General features: G+C 44.8%; 2 protein-coding genes across 5 annotated transcripts in view; one reads left to right on the top strand and one right to left on the bottom strand.

Moving 5' to 3' along the window:
• The first annotated feature begins 220 nt into the window (after positions 1-220).
• On the top strand, positions 221-10,682 carry LOC142577754 (uncharacterized). Its single transcript, XM_075687206.1, has 3 exons — positions 221-255; positions 6,129-6,503; positions 10,368-10,682. Exons 1-3 carry the CDS (start codon positions 240-242, stop codon positions 10,601-10,603), a joined length of 627 nt encoding a protein of 208 aa, XP_075543321.1. The 5' UTR covers positions 221-239; the 3' UTR covers positions 10,604-10,682.
• Positions 10,683-13,727: 3,045 nt separating this feature from the next.
• The window catches only part of LOC142579140 (uncharacterized), a 55,946-nt gene continuing 48,357 nt past the window's right edge, over positions 13,728-21,316 (bottom strand). For all 4 annotated transcript variants that reach the window (XM_075689054.1, XM_075689053.1, XM_075689052.1 and 1 more), the window contains one exon: positions 13,728-19,718. In XM_075689054.1, the coding sequence (XP_075545169.1) occupies positions 19,588-19,718 (131 nt within the window). In that variant the 3' untranslated portion in view covers positions 13,728-19,587. The remainder of the gene's footprint in view (positions 19,719-21,316) is intronic.

The raw sequence follows: 21,316 nt of genomic DNA, 5'->3' as shown, positions 1-21,316 counted from the left end.
AAAAAAAGGAAAAAGGAAAATCAGATTGGGCAAATGGATTCCAATTTTGTTTGAATTCCATTTACATTTCTTATTTTATTTTTAACTTCCCGGTTCTTGGCCAATCCCCCAGAGTGGTTATATGTTGGCCTTGATGACAGGCCACTTTCACAACAGACACTCTTGGAATGCCGACATGAACGGATACGCGTGCGTTTTCTGTATGGGTAAAGAAGAAGCAGAGGTGCGCTTCGTTCGAAATGGCGAAGAATATGCGTGAGTATCTTCGTTCAACTTCGAAACGTGTTCTTCGCCTCAGCCAGATTGCACTGTTGCATGTTGTTCCGTACTTTAATTCTAGTGCTGCTAGTTGAAGCGTTAATATATATATTTTTGTTTGCTTTACAAAATTTTCACAGTCCCCGATACTTGCATATTGCACTCGCAAAGTATCCGCAGTTAATGGAACAAAGGAAAATGTCTTCGTTCACTGTCGTTTTTACGTGACACGCCGTTCCTAACACCGAAGGAAATACTTAACTAAAGCGGCAATAAACGACAGGTCAGGAAAGCAGCTGGAAATGCACTCAAAGAAAGCATGTATGCATAAGACAGAAAAAAATCAGTTCGTACTTCATTACATCACTCGTTCCTTCTCCTTGCTATAATCCACCGCCTGAGCCGCAGAATTTCCTACTAAAAAATTCTAGAGGGAACTCCGGCGCTGTGATCGTTCAGCTACAATAATGATGGTTAGTACATATTTGTCAGGTTTTCATGCTTGTGGCTTTCAGATGTCCTTGCAGCTTTATTTACTGCGTTTAATATGCCTCTATCGGCCAGAATTTAGAAGTAATCCTATGTTTTTAGAAGAAGAGGGCAATGAGAATCTGAGCACGTGCGTAATCATTGCGAATTTTCGCATATATAGCTCATTATATCGTTGAAAATGATCTCGCAAAATCACGAAGCCGTTTGAAGCTAGAAAGACGAGGTTTAGGGCAAATTTATGTACTAAATTTAGCCATCATTCCCGTGCAGGAGTCCTGTTCTAGGCTTTGTCAAAATCTGCCCATATTGACGAATTCGCCATCTTGTCAGCTCTGATTGGCCGAGAAGGCTACTACCGCCTCTTTGATTGGCTCAGAATGCCGCCATTTTGCCGCACTCAATGCAGCATTTGACAATATGACAGAATTCGAGATCGTCCAGAATAACAGCACCCCTGGCGGAACCACCATATTTGCAGCTTCTATTTCATTTCATTTCATTTCATTTTATTACCTTAAAGACCCCATTCGGGGTATTACATAAGGGGTGGTTAACATGTGAACATAGGAAAAGGCAGGTGTTACATTGAAATACAAGTTTCAACAGTTTCTAGAAATTGTGAATGACATGTGATGGCAGCGACATTAATGGGTAGGTCGTTCCAGTCCTTGGCAGCTCGAGGAAAAAATGATGATTGAAAAGTGACAGTTCGTGTTCGAGGACGAGAAACTTGGAGTTGATGGCTGGTGCGCTGTGACATGCGTGAAGATGATGGCGTGACGTAAGGCGGGCGGCTTAGTGAGCTGTAAAAAAATTTGTGATAAAGACAGAGCGTGGCGATGCGACGACGAAAAGCAAGAGATGCCAAGCTAGATTGTGCCTTTAAGTGTGAAACGCTGATGTTATATGAATATGAAGAATGGATGAATCTAGTCGCACGATTCTGAACCGACTCGAGTGCATTGATGATATATGTTTGATGAGGGTTCCAGATGGCGGCGGCATATTCCAGTTGTGGCCTGACAAATGATTTGTATGCGAGTAGTTTGACGTGCTGTGGAGCATGACGAAGATGACGCCTCATGAACCCAAGGGACTTGTTTGCTGACGAGATTACGTTAGTAGCATGCGCATTCCAGGAAAGGTCGTGGGACAGGGTTACGCCTAAGTACTTATAGGTTAGAACTGATTCTAGTGGGACGTTTGCAATTGTGTAAGTAGACAGATAAGGATTACGACGGCGGGAAATTGAAATAAATTTGCACTTGTTAGGGTTCAAGGCCATTTGCCAACGGTTGCACCATTCCTGCACGTTATTAAGGTCATTCTGGAGACATGCTTGGTCAGAGATGTTAGTCACAGTACGATAAATCACACAGTCGTCAGCGAACATACGAATAGGACAAGATACATGCAGCGGAAGATCGTTAATGTATATTAGGAAAAGAAGCGGTCCTAAGACTGAGGGACACCTGAAGTGACAGGGAGGGGTTCGGAGGAGACGTTATTGACAAAGACGAACTGGGAACGATTAGTAAGGAATTCTTTTATCCATTGTACTACAAGAGGATCCAAGTTCAACCTAGATAATTTTATTAGCAAGCGGTTATGAGGCACTGTGTCAAAAGCTTTAGAGTAGTCTAGAAAGATTGCATCGGTTTGAACGTTGTTATCAAGATTAACGTGGAGATCATTAAGGAAGATAGCTAGTTGTGTTTCACATGAAAGCCCTTTACGAAAACCATGTTGTGAAGGATGAAAGAAGTTTTCCGAGTCTAAAAAGTTCATGATATGCGAGTGTATGACATGTTCCATGATTTTGCAAGGAACACTAGTTAATGAAATGGGGCGGTAGTTTAAGGGGGAGTCTTTGTTACCTGCTTTGAATACTGGAACGACCTTTCCCACTTTCCAATCATCCGGTAAAGTACCTGTAGACAATGATTGCGTGAACAACAGAGTGAAACATGCCGCGGATATATGCTTAGTATTCATTAGGATCTTTGAGTTAATTTCGTCTACACCAGAAGAAGTACATAATTTGTTTTTTTCAATGATTGATAGTATACCATCTACCGAAAATACAATGGGTGGCATATGTGATGTTATGTTAGTAGGTAGTGGAGAGTCCGGAGTGGTAGTTTCTTTTGTAAACACGGAAAAAAATGCTGTGTTGAATATATCGGCGCACTCGGCGTCCGTGGCGGTGTCGCCTGCTGCATTCGTCACGCTGATGGTACGAGCTTCTTTGGGATTTAAAATGCGCCAGAACTGCCGAGGATTTTGAGTAAGTAGCTTGGGCAGGTCGACGTTATAAAAAGATTTTTTAGCAGTGCGAAGGGCACTCAGGTAGGCGTTCTCTGCCGTGTAGTATCTTGACCAAGCCTCGGTGCTTCCAAGACGCGTGGCTAGCCGGAAGCGACGTTTCTTTTGGTTTTCAAGCTTCTTTAAATCTCTGGTGAACCATGGCTTATTTTGATTAGTGTGCATAGTTATTCTTGGTATATGTTTGTTTACGAGTTCATTAATTTTATTTTTAAATAGTGTCCAGTTTTCTTGAGGCGAGCGCATATGGAATAATGTCTCAAAAGTAGAAAAGAAGTCACGTAACTCGTAATTAATAGCTTCGTAGTTCCCTCTATCATACAGGCATATAGTTTTGTTAGATTTTGGTTGTCGCATGGGTTGAAAGTTGAAGGTGGCATGGATTACTTTATGATCACTTACCTCACGGAGGTAAGTTATGGATGATAGACTGTCAGGATGGCTGCTTAGTATAAGGTCGAGTACATTAGATGTGTCTTTTGTAACCCGCGTAGGCTCTAGCACAAGTTGAGTTAGACTGAAATTAAGACACACATTAACAAATTCTTTAGCAGCTTCATTGCCTATGATTTAAGCACTATTGTTAGTCCAGTTGGTTTGCGGAAAATTAAAGTCACCGAAAAGCAGGATTTCTGCGTTAGGGTGTTTTTCCCTAAGTTTGCTCAAGATGTTATTAAGTTTATGCGAAAAATCAGGAGTGTTATGTGGTGGTCTGTAACAAACGCCCAAGAGAACAGTCTGTGGTGAAGCGCGGCAGATTAGCCATATTATTTCCAAGTCAGTCTCAATGGTTGCAAGCGTGCACGATAAATGGTGATGCGCGGCGATTAGCACACCACCACCTCGTGAGATTTCGCGGTCTTTCCGGAAAAGGCAGAAATTCGGCAAGTCAGCAAGAACCTCAGTATCAGTAATATCGTCAGTGAGCCAGGTTTCAGTTATTATCAGCAAATTACTGTTAGACGACAACACGAGGTTAGACAGAATATCGCGTTTAGGAAGGAAGCTGCGTGCGTTGGCAAAGATTACGGAAAGGTAGAGGTTAGCTCGTGTCGATACCGTAGGGCGTTTCCCGCGTCGAGTTGGCTGCTATTGCAATTCTTTCACACTCTGTGTGCGTTCATCGAAAACATAGCGCTTATTACCCATAAACGGAGTTTTAAAGCGCAAGGAGTAAGGTGCTGATTTGCCTTTTGCGAATGATAGAAGGTGTCTGCGGGCCAATTGAACAGGACGCGTAAAATCCTCGCCAACGCTGAAGTTTGTTCCTTTAAATTTAGGGCCGTTAGAGAGAACAAGATCTTTTGTTTTATGAAAGGTGAACTTCACTATTATGGGGCGGTTACGATTAGCTGCACGATTGCCCAAGCGGTGCGCGCGCTCGATTTCTTTTGGGTCAAGAGTGATGCTCATATGTTTGCGACAGTGGTCAATGATTATGTGCTCCGATTGCGCGAACGACTCTGACCCTGAAGATTCATCAATACCATAGAAAATGAGATTGTTGCGCCGAGAATGATTCTCGGCATCATCAAGACGCGCTTCCAGCCTCTGAATTGTGTGTGCTGCACGGGCAGCATCACTCTTCACGCTTTCTATATCAGAACGCAAGGGGATTAGGTTTTGGTAGTGGGTCTCCAGGTTCGTCATGCGCATGCTCAGATCGGATATTGCTTTGTCAGTTGTTAGTAACTGAGACTTGAGGCCTTGAATATCGGTGATCAGTTGCGATTGACCTGCGGATAGGCTCTTAAGTTCCTTTAGTATGGCTTGACTATCAGGTCCAGGGTTAGTTTCGATGTCACCAGCCAGCAACAATAAAGAGCGAATAACATCACAACACTGAACAACAATGGAAAGACACTATCGCACCAGCGTTTCCTTAAAGTGTGTAGAAAACTATATGGTCTTAGCCTTGTTCATGCAGCTTTCATGGCGTGAACCACGTCACCTTCGGAAGCGGGGATGAAGGGGTTTTCTTGAGACGGGAACGATAGCTGGTACACTATTCTTCGCTCCGATGGCAAACTGGGCGTCTTAATCGCCGAGAGGACGCACGGAGGTGTCACGACATATAAAAAATTAAATTCTGTGGTTTTACGTGCCAAATCACGATCTTATTATGAGGCATGTCGTAGTAGGGCACTCCGGATTAATTTTGACCCCCCGGCGTTTACTTTAACGTGTACCTGAATCTAAGTACACGAGCGCCTTTGCATTTCGCCATCAAAATGCAGCCGCTGCGGCAAGCTATCGAACCCACCTCATCGTGCACAGCAGCAGCCTCACGACAGCTGCTAAACCGCGGCAGCGGATCACGACATGTGCTGTTCAGTAAGCCGGGGTGCAACAGAGGCCGAGACGATGCTTAAAATGGATGAATGCGGTACTCTCATGGCATCCGAGTCCAGTTATACCCATAATGAATATTCCAGCAATGCCAGTTGCAAGACCGAAGGGAAGGCTGCCACAAGCGACACTTTAGAATATAACTGCGTGCTGCAGTGCACCCTGCCGAGCTCTGCCAGACTAACTACAAGAAAATTTCACGTTTATATAACAGCCGCTCAGAGCTCGATCAAAAGTGATCAAGCGAGGGATGTCTCAGGTTGCAGCCAGTGCTTCGACAAGAAGACTTAATTCTGTCATCGGGGCCGAAACGCTGGGCGCCGCCTGACACATTATTCCTCTTTCGGCCGCTGTCGATCACTTCGAGTCTCCTGCGAGCTTCTGTCTTTGTGCGGAGCCAATTGGGCAGCGTGCAGAACACTGCTGGTCCGTCTACGTTTCAGGCATTTCGACAGACTTACGCACAGTGGCGTAGCTAGGTCGTCTGGCACCCGGGGCCCTTAGCTCTTCTGTCACCCCCCTCCCCCCGGGTGTAGTCGAGGAAGGCGCGGATATCGACAATTTTCGGGAGTCTTCAGACGAATATGACACCCCCCACCCCCCCTACTGGCCCCGTGAACCCGGGGCCCACGGCCCCCCGGACCCCCCCCCCCCCCCCCCTGTTGCTACGCCACTGCTTACGCACTGACCGCACGCCTATGCAGGCAACCTCCGCGCCGCGCGCGAATACGTGGACGTCGTGATGCAGCGCCTGCGCGACGACGTGCGGCTGCAAGAGATGGAGCCGAGCGAACTACGCAGCACGGGCGACGGCTCCGACTGGAAGCTCCACGACGGCACCGTCCGAGGCCTGGGCCGGGTCAGCCACGACGGCAGGCCGTGGCTGGTCGAGGTACTGCCGCACAACGAAGGCGACGCCGACGTACCGACGCCGGAGGAGCGATTCGACGTGGCCGCCACGGTGTTGGTGCGCGACTGCGAGTTTGAAGCCTTGTACAACTACACGGGCGTCGCGCAACAGGTCTCCGGCAAGGTCACCGGAAAAGTGGAGATCGTGCGCGTGTACATGCTCATTGGCCGTGAGTAAGCAAGGGAGCTCACGCTGTCTTACAAGCGTGTCATCCGCGCTACACGTTATGTTGGTGTATAGTGGCGCACATAACCGTATATACGGGTGATCCCAGCTGTCATGCATCGCGTTTTTTTTAATAAGACGCGCCATTCGACACGATGAGAGCCAAGTTCACATTGTTCACAATCGAGTAGAGCAGACACCAGCAATATTTTTGTTGATGTCATTCAATTTATGAATTATTTAGCACAGATTTAAATTACTGCTCTGAGTGACATGCTGTCAATGAATAAAATTGAGAGAAACTTAAAACTGGCATGCATCAAGCCAGGTACTTTCTGCCCGTTCATTTTTCCCGACTGATAAAGACAGCCAGCGAGAAACGATATATATATATATATATATATATAGTCCCGGTTAGCCACGTGACTAACCGTCCGATCGCATCAAAAAGCAGTGCTCTCAAAACCTCAAACACGCTCCACAAAGCTGGAACTGTATGGAATGCAAACGCGTCACGGACCCGCCGTACATCTCCATGCTTGATCGCTTTTCAGATCGCACATCCAACCGGACACGGCGCTGTTCGGCTTGAGTGATGGGCGCTTTGGTAAAAGTGGTCTTGTCCATGATGAATGCTGGGGTATTTTGTAAGTGTCCACCTATATTGGATTGTCCATTTCGGCCACCACTGACTGGCCGGAGCTGAACCATCGAGAACGAAACCGGTTGTGCACGCCTGTTTTCTCGCTGGTACTCCACCCCATTTAATCAGCACTTCAGCAGCGGCCGAATTGGACGTGTCCTCTTGGTGGACATTTACAGAATACCCCCCCCCTCCCTCCCTCGATTGCGACAGTGAAAAACAAGTAGTTTGCATGATGTGTTGGGACGTTGAAGCAAAGGTGTTTCCGCCCAAAGCCATGAAGTGCACCAGCAAAGGTTCAACAGCAAATCAACAGCAAAGGTTCGTGTGGAGTTGAGTGATGCTGCTTCGCACAACACGTTATGCGCAGAAGCATCACTCGACGCCACACAAACCGCAGCCAACGCACTTTTATTCAGCAACGTTGAAATAGCCCGTCAGTATGCGCCGAACACTCTTCTTTTCAATGTCCGTACAAAATTTATTCTGGAAGTTAAAAAAAAAAAAGCCGTAGTTTCCTCACTGAACAGATCAGGGGCACCGACGCACTGCCGCAGCAGCGCTTTACCGCCGGTGGCCCGCCGCGTGCGTTTTTCCTTGTGTGTTTGGGGGCTTCATTGGAATGCTAACTATGCTAATATACTGGAATATAAAGCTGTGAGCTTTAGAAATACCTGTAAGAGCCCACTACTGCTGTCGTATTATTTGATCTCGGGGGAAAACGCAATCGCACTAACCGTAAGAAATTACGTCGCTCCTGTGGAAGTTGGCCGGGAAAATAAAGCATATTATGCAGAATCGTATCAACGAGATTCTGCTGTACGTACGTGTTTCCATTTCGCGATTAACCATGGCTGGCGCGGACAATGTTTCGTTCGTGCGGCACGTTCCAAACGGAGCGATGTGTGGCGCGACTGTCACGATCCGCCCGGATTCGTGAACGAGGGAGGGCTCGATGCACCCTCCGTTAGACAGACGCTCCGCAGCGTGGTGGTGACGAACAATGAATGACCGCCGAGCAGCTGTGCTCGTCGGTGTTTTTTGGGTGCGGTGACCAATGTTGCCTACCAAGCCTGGCCAGCCAATGCAGATTATACCCGAGGGGGCGTCACATGATTGTTACAGCGACTGTCTCGGTAATCGGCAGATCGCGAGGCGGCGCGTGGATGCGATTCACAGCAGCAGCCGCAAACAGACCTCCGCTCATGCAGCGCTTTGTTTCCGTCGGACGCGCGCTAATCTGGCGCAATCTCGCAGACATCGTCGCCGCAAAGCGTTCCTTGCGCGGCTCTAGGCTTTTCTCGCGCTTTCGACATACCCTCCTCCTCTGCTTTTCTCCTCGCGCTCTCTTCGCTATCGCCATCCTTTCTGTACCGCTGCGCTCCGCGTTCGCTATCATCCGTCGCTGTGTTCGCTCGGCTACGAGGTACAACACCGACGCCGACGCTCGCCACAAGAACGGGAGCCTAAGAGCTGCGCTCAAAAACGTGGTGCATGATAGCTGGGACATCCTGTATGCACCCTTGTAAGAGTAGCACATTTTTTTGCAATGTTGACGAGATGCCACCCTTGCAGGCGGGTTGGCGATTGTGGTCAAATTTTTTCATGCCATGTGTAATACCCTTGATTTCTATGCCCAAAAAGAGCGAACCCTGTTGTTTTCAAAATGCATATATATTTGTTTATGCAAGCACGCCACACAGCTAGTGCCTTTTTATCCTTCTCAGACCCAAAGCTCACTCAAAAGCGTAATATTCAAGCCGATTCTTATTCCCCACTTGCACATCATCAGTCAAATTTGTCGACAACACGAAGCAAAGGCAAGTGATGGGTTTCCTTTGTAGAAATTGCTACGAAGGAGTGGATATCTCATTTTCCCTTTATTCATTACTTCTCTCCAACTTGTGGGTTTCCGCAGAACTACTACGTCAATCACTTGCCTTTGCTTCATTTTGTCAACAAATTCGACTTCGCCCTGCCATCTGCTAGCCGCCTGGTTAGCTCAGATGGTAGAGCGGCTGCTCCGGAAAGGCGGTGGTCCTGGGTTCGAGTCCCGGACCAGGACGAATTTTTCTTCAACTCTGAGGCTTTTCTTTCGAGGAACCCGTATGGGTTTCCTTTGTAGCAAATGCTACGAACGGGTGGATGTCCGATTTTCCCTTTATTCAATATGGTAGTATCTGTTAGTCGTGGCAATTCTGGAAGTCCCGTCATTGCAAGAAAGAACAAGATTCGCTGTGTGGAGCACAGTTGCCGCTCCGTAGAACCTCGTGATGGACCCGCTTCATGAAGGTCACGTTTCTTATAAAACTCCTTACCGTAATAAACGAATGTCAAATCTGGAGGGTCGAGTCAACACCTACATTAGTCTGCGTGGGATTATAACCCTGTCCACATCCTTGGAGGAGGATATAGTGGCAGAGAAGTAACTACACCGCTACTGCTGCTCACTCCAGCGTCCCTTGTCACTTAGTTTCCTGTCCTCCACCACTGCCTCGCACCACTTTTCCCCATCTGGCGGAGGTCGCAAAATGCCTGCACCAGTGCATAAGGCATAGTCTATTTTGCAGTGCCCCTCTACTTTTTCTCCCCATCGTGATACAGTGCTAGATGAATACGGGTGAGGAAACTGAACATCTCGATTCTTCATAAACTTATGAAGACAACAAACAATGAAGTTAAAGAAAGCATAGGGGAAATAGGCTATCTTTCAAAAACGAACTTCATAACTAATTACGGATGTGTGTAAAGCCTGTGATGAATATTTTATCATTTTCCTTATTTTCCGTTAATGGTACGAAGTTAAGCGTAAATTAATAGTAGCCCAAAAACCGAAAAGGAAAAATTTCTGCACGAACTATAAAAAATACCTGTCAATTTAAGCAAACAGCCAAATGTTTCAAGAAAGCTGCTCGCTTTACTAAAGGAATTTGGTGCGCTTGACAGTGTATACTTCTTGCAGTAAGGAAATTAGGTAGCTTTCTTGCTTCATTGCGTGATTCTGCAGAGAACGGGCAATAAAGCCAAAGAAAGCTACTCGCTTCAAGACACTTTAGTTTCTCTAAAATTTGCTTCCATGACACTGTTGGCTCTTAGCAATTCACACAGTTGTTGCTACATGCCTGGTATTTATACAGATACACACAAACACACAAAAAGAGAAAATAACTAACGTCCAGAGTACAGCTATAGTTATTTTCTACGCTTTTCTCTCTTGGTAAACAGACCCCAAGGGGCCAGATGATGTGCCTGAGCTGAAGGTGTTCGACACGAAGGAGTTCATGGGCCTGACGCTTGCCAAGGTGAGCGTCGGCATACTTCACCAGAAGTTCATCACAGAAGCCACCGCTCAGGCTGTGCGCAGCTGCATTGAGCAAGCGATGACATCACGTGTGGCACCGCTGCTGGCCACCGTGCTCAAAGGCATCGCTTTCCCTGACTTCACCAAAGTGCAGCATTAACAAGATCAAACGTGGCCTCCAAAAGAGTGTCTAAGTATTTCTCTAAATTACTGGATAAAATGGCGTTTATTGGACAACAGTGTGTGAAAGCTTTTGATCATGGGCATGGCCTCCGAGATCACAACATCGCGATCTCGGAGGCCACGCGATGGGAATGCTTGTGTGTGCAAAGTACTTTGCACGCACACAGACGCTCTTGCCTACTACCAGAAATAAATTGAAATGAGTGCCCACAATAAGACTCGTACACACCTAGGCACAGTGTGCTGCCCTGCCTGTATAGTAAAGTTCAATGTGAGCTGCATTCCTGTACCCATGTTTGAAGAAGTTCCAAGACTGCACGGGCACCGATATACGAAAAGTTGGCAAACTTTCCCTTTGCATGGTATTTAATATACCACTTTTTCGTATACCGGCATTGCCGAGCAGTCTAGGAGCCCTTTCGACTGTGGGCTGTACTTCGCAGAGACTTCATCTTGTGTGACAGTCCAGGGGTACTTAAAAGTGGTACGCAATGACCATGCCTTGAGTTGGCTGGCAATCTTAAAGGATTCTTCAGGTCGCCTAGCATAATTGAGTCAACTCCAATAATTTAACATTACCATGGCTTATAAGTCCGGACGGAAGCATTCTGATGCCGAATGCCAATCGCACACCCCTATTCCTCCACCACCACAAGGTAAACTGGGCGACAATGCCTTCCTAGGAACAATAACTGCAGACGACTTCACCGAACAGCAACGAGCAGACCCAGAGTTAGAAAGCCTTGTGGAGTACTTTGAAGGCAAGACCGTTGTTGTCACTGGGTCTTTTGGCGTGGACTGTCTTCATTTTCCATGCACAACCACGTCTTCGTAAAGAATATTTCAGCCGTCCATGTCAGCTACCTTCTCGTTGTGCCTTCAGCTCCGTGGCCTGAGGTTCTCCATGCCCTTCATGAATATCCAATAGCTGGGGACCTGGGATTCCCCGGCGACTTGCTAGGATTCAGGCGAAGTATTACTGGCCGCACCTTACCATCAATGTCGTTTGTTACGTGAAGACATGCCAAGACTGTCGGTGATGCAAGACACGGCCAACAAGGCCAGCGGGATTGCTACAACTAATCGAGCCTCCTTTCCGACCATTCCAGCAGATCGGAATGGACTTGCTTGGACCTTTTTCGATGCCAACATTCAGAAATAAGTGGATCATCGGGGCAATGGACTACCTTACCCACTTCGCTGAAACAAAAGCTCTGCTGGAAGTGCAGCCGAAGTGGCGAAATTATTCGTCCAGAACATCCTGTTGTGACATGATGCCCCAGAAGTCCTCATCACTGACAGACGAACAGTCTTTACAGCAGAGCTCACCCAAGAAATTCTGCAATACAGCCAGACAAGTCACAGGAGGTCAACTACCTAGCACATGGAGACTAATGGTTTTATGTACGGAGCGGCTGAACAAGACCCTCGCCTATATATTAGCAAGGTATGTATGTTAACATTGAGCACAAGGCGTAGAATGCCATCCTTCCATACGTAACCTTCGCTTACAACACGACAGTGCAAGAAACAATGCAGATCATGCCGTTCAAGCTGGTTTATGGGAGGAACCCGACGACGACTCTCGACGCCATGCTGCAGTGCGTCACCGACAAAGAAAATCTTAACAGCTCGCTTGCCTGTACATTAAGAACCAGCAGAGGACCAGCAGCTGGCACTACAATCTTCAATGACACTACCTGGAGCACCAGCCTGGTGACAACTTTTGGGTTTGCACTACAATAAGCCGATGAGGACTTAGCAAGAAACTTTTGTGATGCTATTTTGGACCCTACAAGATTATCTGATGTGTTGGCGCACTGGACTATGAAGTTGTGCCAGGTGGTATTTCGCAATCACAGAGGCACCACTAACGGCCTGAAATAGTCCATGTTGTGCACCTTAAGCCCTTCTACCAGCCCTAACAAATCCTGGGACTTTGTTTTTGTTTATTATTTTCTTTACTCCATGTGCTTCAATTTTTTGCTCTCATGTTTGCAGCATTGAGACAACGCTTTTTAAGAGGAGGGCATTGACTTATGTATTTATTTATCCCTCTCGAGAACTGCATTTCACCGCTAACAACTTGAAGTTATTGCTCAGCGCAAGATGCGCCTGCGTGATACGGAACTTATCCGAAGGTTAAGGATTCTATCTGTTGTGTCTGTTGTCACTGAGTCTTGTATGACCTGACTGTATGCACGATGCGAATTGTGTAGTAATTTCTGGGAGGCACGCAGGCACCAGCGATTACATTGGAACCTTAGACGAGTCATGTATAACAGCTGATGCGCTTGACCCGAAGATCTTCAACGAATGCCGACTTTGCTCGCCTCTATCGTTTTGCCTGAATGCTACATGTTTTGCTGGGCACAAGTTTGCCCAATAAAGAATTAGTCATGTGATCCACAGTTGGTGCTACTGTGTTCTGCACCGTCATTACAGCGTGACAGTATCATGAATTTTGTTACTGCTGATGCTTAAGTATCGCAGCTTCTTCTTTGCTTTCCACTCCAGCTGTTCGTTGAAATGAGCTTGCCTATAGGTGCGCACTGGTGCTAGCAAATCATGAAAGAAAACTGTGTGTTGTCTCGCCTAACCACTCATGACTGTCTGTCACGACAGTTCGTACCATGCAGCGTGGTCTTGGAAGGCATTTTGAAATATAAATGATGGGACTTGTTATTTTCGCTAAGACTTCAAGGGCACTGATATTATCAGATCCTGTTGTAGCTGTAAAACTGCTTATGTGTGGCTTTTTATTTTTTTAATTCACACTTCTGCCAGGCTCCTTAAGCAGCAGATTAAGTGCCTCAAACACTACTTTCAAAAGCACTCACATAATATCCTTACTGTTTTTATTTAGAGAGGCCAATTTGTCATGTCTGCCTTTGTTGCTCAGGACTATATTAGACAAAACAGAAAGGCAAACAAGTTCATCACATGCATTTAAAAGACATTTTCAGGTATGAATGCTTTGTTATTGCTCATTCTTTCTGTATGAAGCTAATGATAAGATATCATGAGAATACAGTGAAGGTGAACAGATGTAAAAGAAGAGTTCGTGTTCAACCACTCGAAATAACTACAGGTCCAAATAATGAAACAAGTGCTGCCAATCAGTTTTATTAAACAATATGAAGCCATATATATTGAAGCCATGTTACAGGCTGCACAAAAAATGTGTTATGAAGGTAACTGGGAAAATGTATAAAATTCAACATTGTTCACTATATAAAAGAGGTTCTGCCACATTCACTTGTGAATATCATTTCACCAGGTAGTAGTACAGGTGTTTGAAACTTAACCAGTTGTATTAGTATATCTATGTGAGCACACACAAAATGTTTCGGTGGCACCAGACCTTGTGAGAATCAGACCTTGTGAGATTGAGCTTTCCTCTGCAAGATGAATGGAAACGGATAGTGACAACAGAAGGCAGCACATTTCCATATTTTGTTCGGCACACATCTGCTGATTATGTCCACCGCATATGTCTGCTGCCTTCTCATACGGTGCATGTCCGAAACTCGCTGATAACTTCTCACAGAATCTGGCACCAGGAGCATTTCGATGACAGTCATTCATGGGGCATCTCACCAGGAGAGCCCAATAAATATCTCTGCAGACGAAGCAAACTTGTTTGCTCAGCAAACAAGTGGTTGTACCTGACAAACATTGAGTACACTGAAACGAACATACACACACAAAAAGAAACTGCAATACAATGGTTGCTTATGTATAAAGATCTGGTTGCGTACATACACCAAAATTTAACACACAGCACTGACGTCAGACATCTTGTAAGCAATTACAAATGCATCACCCAAAACGACAGACAAGAACAAATACATACAATTGTTGTGTGGCTACACAATACACAAAGAATTCTATTCACTAACAAATTTAGTTTAGCAATGTGCTTCATTCGTGATACCTCCAGATGGATGTCAATTTTTCTTTTGGTGATGCTTCCTTCACCTTGGGAAAACGGGAGATGGAAACTCAAGACGATGAGCAAAATGAGAACAAGGTGAAAGCCAGAGCTCTGGCTTTTCACTTTGTTCTCGTTTTGCTCATTCCTTCACCTTGCAACCTTCTGCCCGACTCGGGCGCCTAACACACCTCACTGTCCGAATGTTCATTATGTGGCTTAATAAATGTATTCTTCTATGGCTTTCTTATTATTTGATAAATTGCACTGCTGAGTGAGCATATTAGTGTAACTTAATGGAAAATGAATAGGTACTGGTCTTCTTACCTTAATTACTCGTAAACCATAAAGTTGTGTGTGCATTAATACTTCAAATTGATGACAGAATTCTGAAAGCCTGCTTAAAATGAGTTACCACAAAGCCACTGGCTGCTAAGCACGCAACCACCTGATGAGCCACAATTAATACTCCACTCCTATAACCGCTACACTATGGTGAGTGTTAAATACATTTCAGGTGACCCAAGAAAGATTATGCTTTTACTAAAACTGCTGAAGTCTCACGATAGCAACTGGTGCTTCCAATTGTTTTACCCCTTACTTTAGTCAGAATGAAAGCAATTCACCAAATGTGTAACAAAAGTGAAGCAGAAACAAAAGGAAGAAGATAGAACATGGGAAAGAAAAAGTAAAATGAGTCATCAGTGATAATTATGACCTATTAGGATGATACAAAATTGGGTGCATGAGCTAAAGAGAATAAAAATGTGCTGCCTGAATACTAATACAGAAAAATAATACTCAATGCATACTGCATTGGCACATTGCATCAGAAAACTGTACCATAAATAAAGCTATGCTAAAAATATAATGAGAAGAGGGAATGCAGAACGAATGTACTAAAAACTGTGCTCAACACAAAAACTTAGAAGGTCCCCTCACGTTGCTACAGCTTCAGCACAGACTGTGATTGGTTGGTGTTAAAATAAGCCTGCATACATTGCACGACAAATGTAAAGAAAGGGACTCAATGAAATTAATCAATAAAATAATAATTCTGAGACTCGCAAAGTGATACCGCCAAATAAAATCAATGCAGAATACAGTTTTGGGAACCTTCTGCATCTATATGCAGAATATGCATGTAATTTTCCCATCAGAAACACCAACATCACGCTCACATTCACTGAAAGGAGTAGCAGAAATTTTGCGTGCCTTACAAAATTTTATAAGAAAGCCAACAAGCCAAGCATTATCTTAACAAGGAAATAAAAAGTGAACGAATGAGGCTAATGCGTTTATCGCTTTATGGATGCCTCAACAGAAATTAGGTCTTAAGCTCACACTGCAGTAAGTGATATAATGTTATTTTTAAATACCTATACTCAGCAACACTTTTTTACCTCAGCTCAATAAATGCAAACAGCAGTTATGATTTCCTGAGGAGCCTCACATGTGATCTTGAGGAGAAGGCGCCAGCACTCTGGGAATATTCTAACAGAACTTCAGTGGTCACCTAAAAAACTGAAAACTACAGGACAACACTAAGAGGTGAACTAGCATAACGCTTGCATGGATGCAGCAGCAGACCTGCACTTTATCTGCTGTCATTTGCAAGCAAAACATGCAAGGCATATACTGTTAATGAGCTCTCCATGAAGCAGCCTTTAAAGGGGCAATGCAACGCCTTTTGAGCATGAAAACATTCGCTGTCTGTGGACAATGCTGCCATGGACATGCATGCCAAATATTATACCACTGCACGTAGCAGGCAAGCCACAATCTCGCATAAAAGATTGCTTGTTTTCTCCCATTGCTTTCCAGCCCCCTTCCTTCCTATTACGGGATGCCGTGATATTATAGACCTGTAAAACAACCTATAGATGCCAGCCATTAGAGAATTCTCCATAGCCACGACTTACGCCCGAGTGAAAGTTCATGCCCACATATACAGCCCTCCAAGATGTGTCCCTCTCCAGCATCTTTGTAAGACATCAATTTTCAAGGGTTACCATGGGAGCACCATGGAAAGAAGAAAAAGGAAGGTGCAATATGCTGCCCATAGCTGAGAAGAAAAATTGCGTTGAAGTGGAACAGGGAAATAAACATTGCGCTCTTTAAATTGCTGTCATTCTTACATCCTTTTAAAAGATTTCTGTGGGAGTATATTAATTCAGAGGCATCAGGCTTATTCCAGTGCAATTCAGTCCCTTTAGCAAGTTCTTGCAAACCTTTGATTCATTTTTTTTTTGTGCATTTGATCTACAAATCTGCTAACCTCCCAGATGGCACATGTAGCTGAATACAAACACTGGTGAGGCGAAGGAAAGGCACACCGAAGTGCATGCACACCAACTTTCAAGGTTCCACGTCTTAACAAATCTTTGAGATAGCACATGAGACTAGCCCAACTGAAAAACTGTCAATCTGACTGACACTGAAATCTCATTATTATTGATGTGATCACAGGTACACCTGCTTGAGTATGCTTCTCTTTTTCAATTTTTTATATTGCTCTACTTTCTTGAAAATAGGTCGAGCACAAATACAGGTAGACCCCTAATATTGTGCTCTCTGAGAAATAAAAAAAAATTATTTGAATATAGGTCGACCCATTAGAATTGGCATGTTAGAATTTCAATATGGATGCATTTCAAAATGGATGCCTCGTTGCGCCCTAGCTGCCGTAGCTGCCTCCATGTTCTATAGTAGGTGCGCTTAGGCATTAGTCCACCGTGTGTAGAAAAGAAAATAAGAGAGGCCCTGAAGTCATGTCTTTGAAGCTGGAACTGCAGCCACGTTGGTATGCCATCTCCCTTTGCACCTCCAATCAGCTCACGAGAACAGATAGGCACAAGCTTTAAACTTTCGTTGCTATGAACTGCAGGAAGTGCGTGCTGCTGATGCATGTCAGAACAAAGCTTGCGAGACTTCTGTATCAGGTTTAGTGAAGCAGACGCGCTCCTGTGCTTTTCCGTGGTCCGTTGAAGAAGATGACAAAGACCCACGCCGTAATTACTTGAGTATCTCTGTTGCTGACTGCCAGTCGCACTCACAGACCCAAAACACAACTTTCAAGCTTCACACCACAATTTAAAGTAAGCTTGCCTCGCGAACAAAATGTGCTGCGAGAAAGACGCAAGTGGAAAAATCTTATCTCACTTTTTCAGAGGCTGACACCAGCAGCAATAGCTTCAGGAGCACGGTTGCTATGGCAATGTTGACATTTGAGGCACCAGCCGCAGTGCTCCATTGCGAAAAACAGCATGTGACTTCTGCCACACTGTTTCCAACCCGTCTGTGCTGGTCGGGGCCTCTACTAAGCTTTTCTCCCTCTGTGGTCCACCGTCTGTCTTCCCATTATCTGTGTTAGCTCTATTAGCATGAATTGCCGAGTTCATCATGATGCTGCATGTAAAAAGACAGTGTCATGTGCGCGCAGACGGACGGAAGCCAGGTCACATCACAGGTGTTCGGAGTACCCGAAACTTGCATGCAGGACTGGCGCAAACAGAAGGAGACTGTTTTCCCCAGCAAAGCAACACAGTGGACCGATGCAGGACGTATTTGTGACAAACCAATTCAGTGATACAATCGTCTCAGTCCTATCTTGAAAGCGATCTGCGACGGGGACAGAGTCCACTGCACGCTGTATTTTTGCTGCTTATAGTGTGCGTTGAAGCGAGAGAGGCAGCTGCTGCCGCACTTCCTCACTCCAGCGTTTTGACAGCGAGTTTCCGCAGTCACTGAGTGAGATGTGTTCATGTTTGCTTGTGTGCATGTGACACCATGCTTGTTAATTTAGTTAGTACTGTACTGTACGGGTGTGCATTACAATCGGTGTGCGTTAAAATCGAGTAAATAGAACATTTGTGTTTTGCGCAACTGCGGCTTCGACTTATGGTATTGACGCGCATGGCAGGGTGTTTGGTTTGCGGCCTTGGCGCCCACGGCTCTGGCGGTGACTCTGTTCTACATTGGAACTCCATTAGCTCAGCACTTTTGCTAGCTTTGATCATGAATATAGGTTGAGATTTCTTGGTCACGAATATAGGTCGATAGGTAATTATGGGGTAACATTTCTGGAGAAGAAAGGTCAACCTATATTCGAATAAATATGGTGTGTTCCTTATAACTGCTTTATACAGTAAAACAAAAAAGATGCATGTATAAATTGGGTGCACTGTACACTTGAGTAGTCCTTTAGCTTGCTTTGGTTAAGGACCGATACTTTTATAGAGATGTTAAACCCTGCAAAACTTGTGTAAAATTTACACAGATGCTTTCTGAGGGTTCTTATGTGTTGGGAGTATTGGAGAACATATCATTCAGTCAATTAACTAAAAACTGGCATAAACTACAATGAGACAGGTGTGTTAGTGAAGCTACACAAAAGCAAACAAGTACAGAGAAGGAAAATGTCTCTACAGAGTATGTTGGAAATGGCAATGTCTAGATATTGCTTGGCATTCCTCAAAGATCTAAAATTTGTGGGTGATGGTGATCCTTCTTTAAGCTTTACTTTGTATCATGCACATATTAGCTTAGCATAGTTTAAGAAAAGCTTTAGAAAAAGCTGAAGTGACAGGAGTAGTAGTTGGAATTCCTGAGCCTTGTAGGAGACTGTCACATTATTGAGTGCCTAAAGTCACACTGCTTTCTCAGAGCTACTGACATACACACACATCAAGGCTACCCAAGGTTTGGTTCACTTTTAAAACCTGTCCTGTATGATGGACTGTTACACACAGTTCACAGTTCCCAAAGTTTCTAGGAGTGCCAGAGCATGCCATTGAATAATGTTGGAAAACTGCATGCTCAAAAATAATCAGAGCAGTAGTTGGGCAAGTGAGATAAAAAATGGTGAGAAAGTTACTGACACTGTTACTGTGCAGTGAACTACATTTGCATTGCTACAAGAAAGTTAGCTGAATGCAGAATTAATAAATTCAGGATGATGCCTCAGATCAACTACTTATCGTGAACTGCTGTCTTGGCTGAGTGTTTTACCCCATGTCAAAGACCAGTTACTTGCTAGATGCAAGGGCCATTTGAAGAAGATCCATAACGGCAGAATTGACAACTTCTGGATGACGGCGAAACAGGTAATGTCCTCCTTTCTTGAACAGCATCACTTTTCTTTGGCCTGATGTTGACCCTAAGGCATAAAGAGTAGTTTAGAACACAAGTATATCAAAACTACAAAGTGAGAGGTGAAGTAACTTCAACTACCAAGGCAAGATTCAAGGTTCTATAGGCACCACCAAACAAGGCCAAATGGGAGCTTAAATTTCAACAAGCAAGGAGCTGTTAAGAATCAAGACATATCCGAAAGGCTAAAACAAAATAAAGCAAAATAGTATTTCCATTACCTAAATTATTCATACCATTAAATGTAATTTATGCATGAAATCTTTATAATAAATTAAAAAAATTAAGTAAATAGCACCTTTAATATAAACTTGAAACAAAGAGAAAAGCTTGTCTAAAAATAGAAAAAAAAACAAGCAGAATATTGTTGTAAGCAGGTAGACATATGTACTGGCAGAGGTGGGGCTACACTGTAAACAGTTTATCGGACACATCTATGCCACCTAAACCAATATACAGCTTGGTGGCAAGGACAGAAATAAGTGCAATTGGCAGTTGTTGAATTAAAGAGGCCCTGAACTACTTTTCATCGAAGTCGAGAAATGAATTTGATCTTAAAATAGACTATTTCATAAATAACTTTTCACAAAAAGTACTTCAATGCATTCAGCAGAATCTATTGACAATCAAATGTCCCCTATACAGTACTTCTGCTCCTTCTTCACTGTGAAGGCTACGGCAGAGTGGGGAGTGCCCACAACCCTCTGCCTACTGAATGTCACCGTGGTGCGTAGTTCAAATTTGATTTTGGATGTTCACATTGATGTCACTACTTCTGATTCTGGTGCCTACGACGTGCCAGACAAGGAACTCGAGCTCAAAAGACCCAAAGACACATTTCTGGGGGTTGACAACAACGCATTCAAGAGTTCGCGGAGGTGACACTCGTGATCTTGTGGATGGGGACTTGTGACGAGGATGTCGTCAATGTAAGCAAATACAGCCGGGAGCCCAGGTGTCACCTCGACAATGAATCTTTGGAACGTTTGAGCTTTGTTGCATAGGCCAAAGGGAATGCGCACATACTCAAACAGGCCAAAGGTGTAGTAATGGCCGTCTTCGGGATATCGGCAGGGTCAACGACGATTTGGTGATAGGCTTTGACGAGGTGCACTTTACTAAAAATTTTGCATCCTTCCAAATGGCCTGTGATATCTTGAATGTGGGGAAGGGCATAGTGGAATCAGTGTGCAGATGCCAGTGGGAGCAACAGCCGACAGAACTCCAGGGACGGAGAGTCACGCCTTACTGTCAAAGGCATATGCCGACGTTGAGGTCGAAATGGGTCAGGAGGTTAGAGCCGAGGATAGGCTGATTGACATCAACTACGATGAAGACCTACTGGAACGTGTGCTGCAGGCCAAGGCCAAGAGCGAGGGACCGTAAACCATATGTGGCGATGGAGGTAGAGTGCCGTGCTGAGCATAGGGCCAGGTGACTTAGAAGGGCAGTCACACCTGGAGGACGGCAGTATGCTGACCTCGGCACCAGTGTATGCAAGGAAGCGCACTTCGGAAATGCGATGCATGGCAATGAAAAAGCAACTGGGTTGTAAGACAAGGTCACATGCCACTGTCAGTGATCTCGCAGTGCATTTTGCGACTA

The sequence above is a fragment of the Dermacentor variabilis genome, chromosome 4, assembly GCF_050947875.1.
Source record: "Dermacentor variabilis isolate Ectoservices chromosome 4, ASM5094787v1, whole genome shotgun sequence".
Classification (NCBI taxonomy): domain Eukaryota; kingdom Metazoa; phylum Arthropoda; class Arachnida; order Ixodida; family Ixodidae; genus Dermacentor; species Dermacentor variabilis.
The sequence above is the reverse complement of the archived record's forward strand: the minus strand, read 5'-3'. Positions and strand labels throughout refer to the sequence as shown.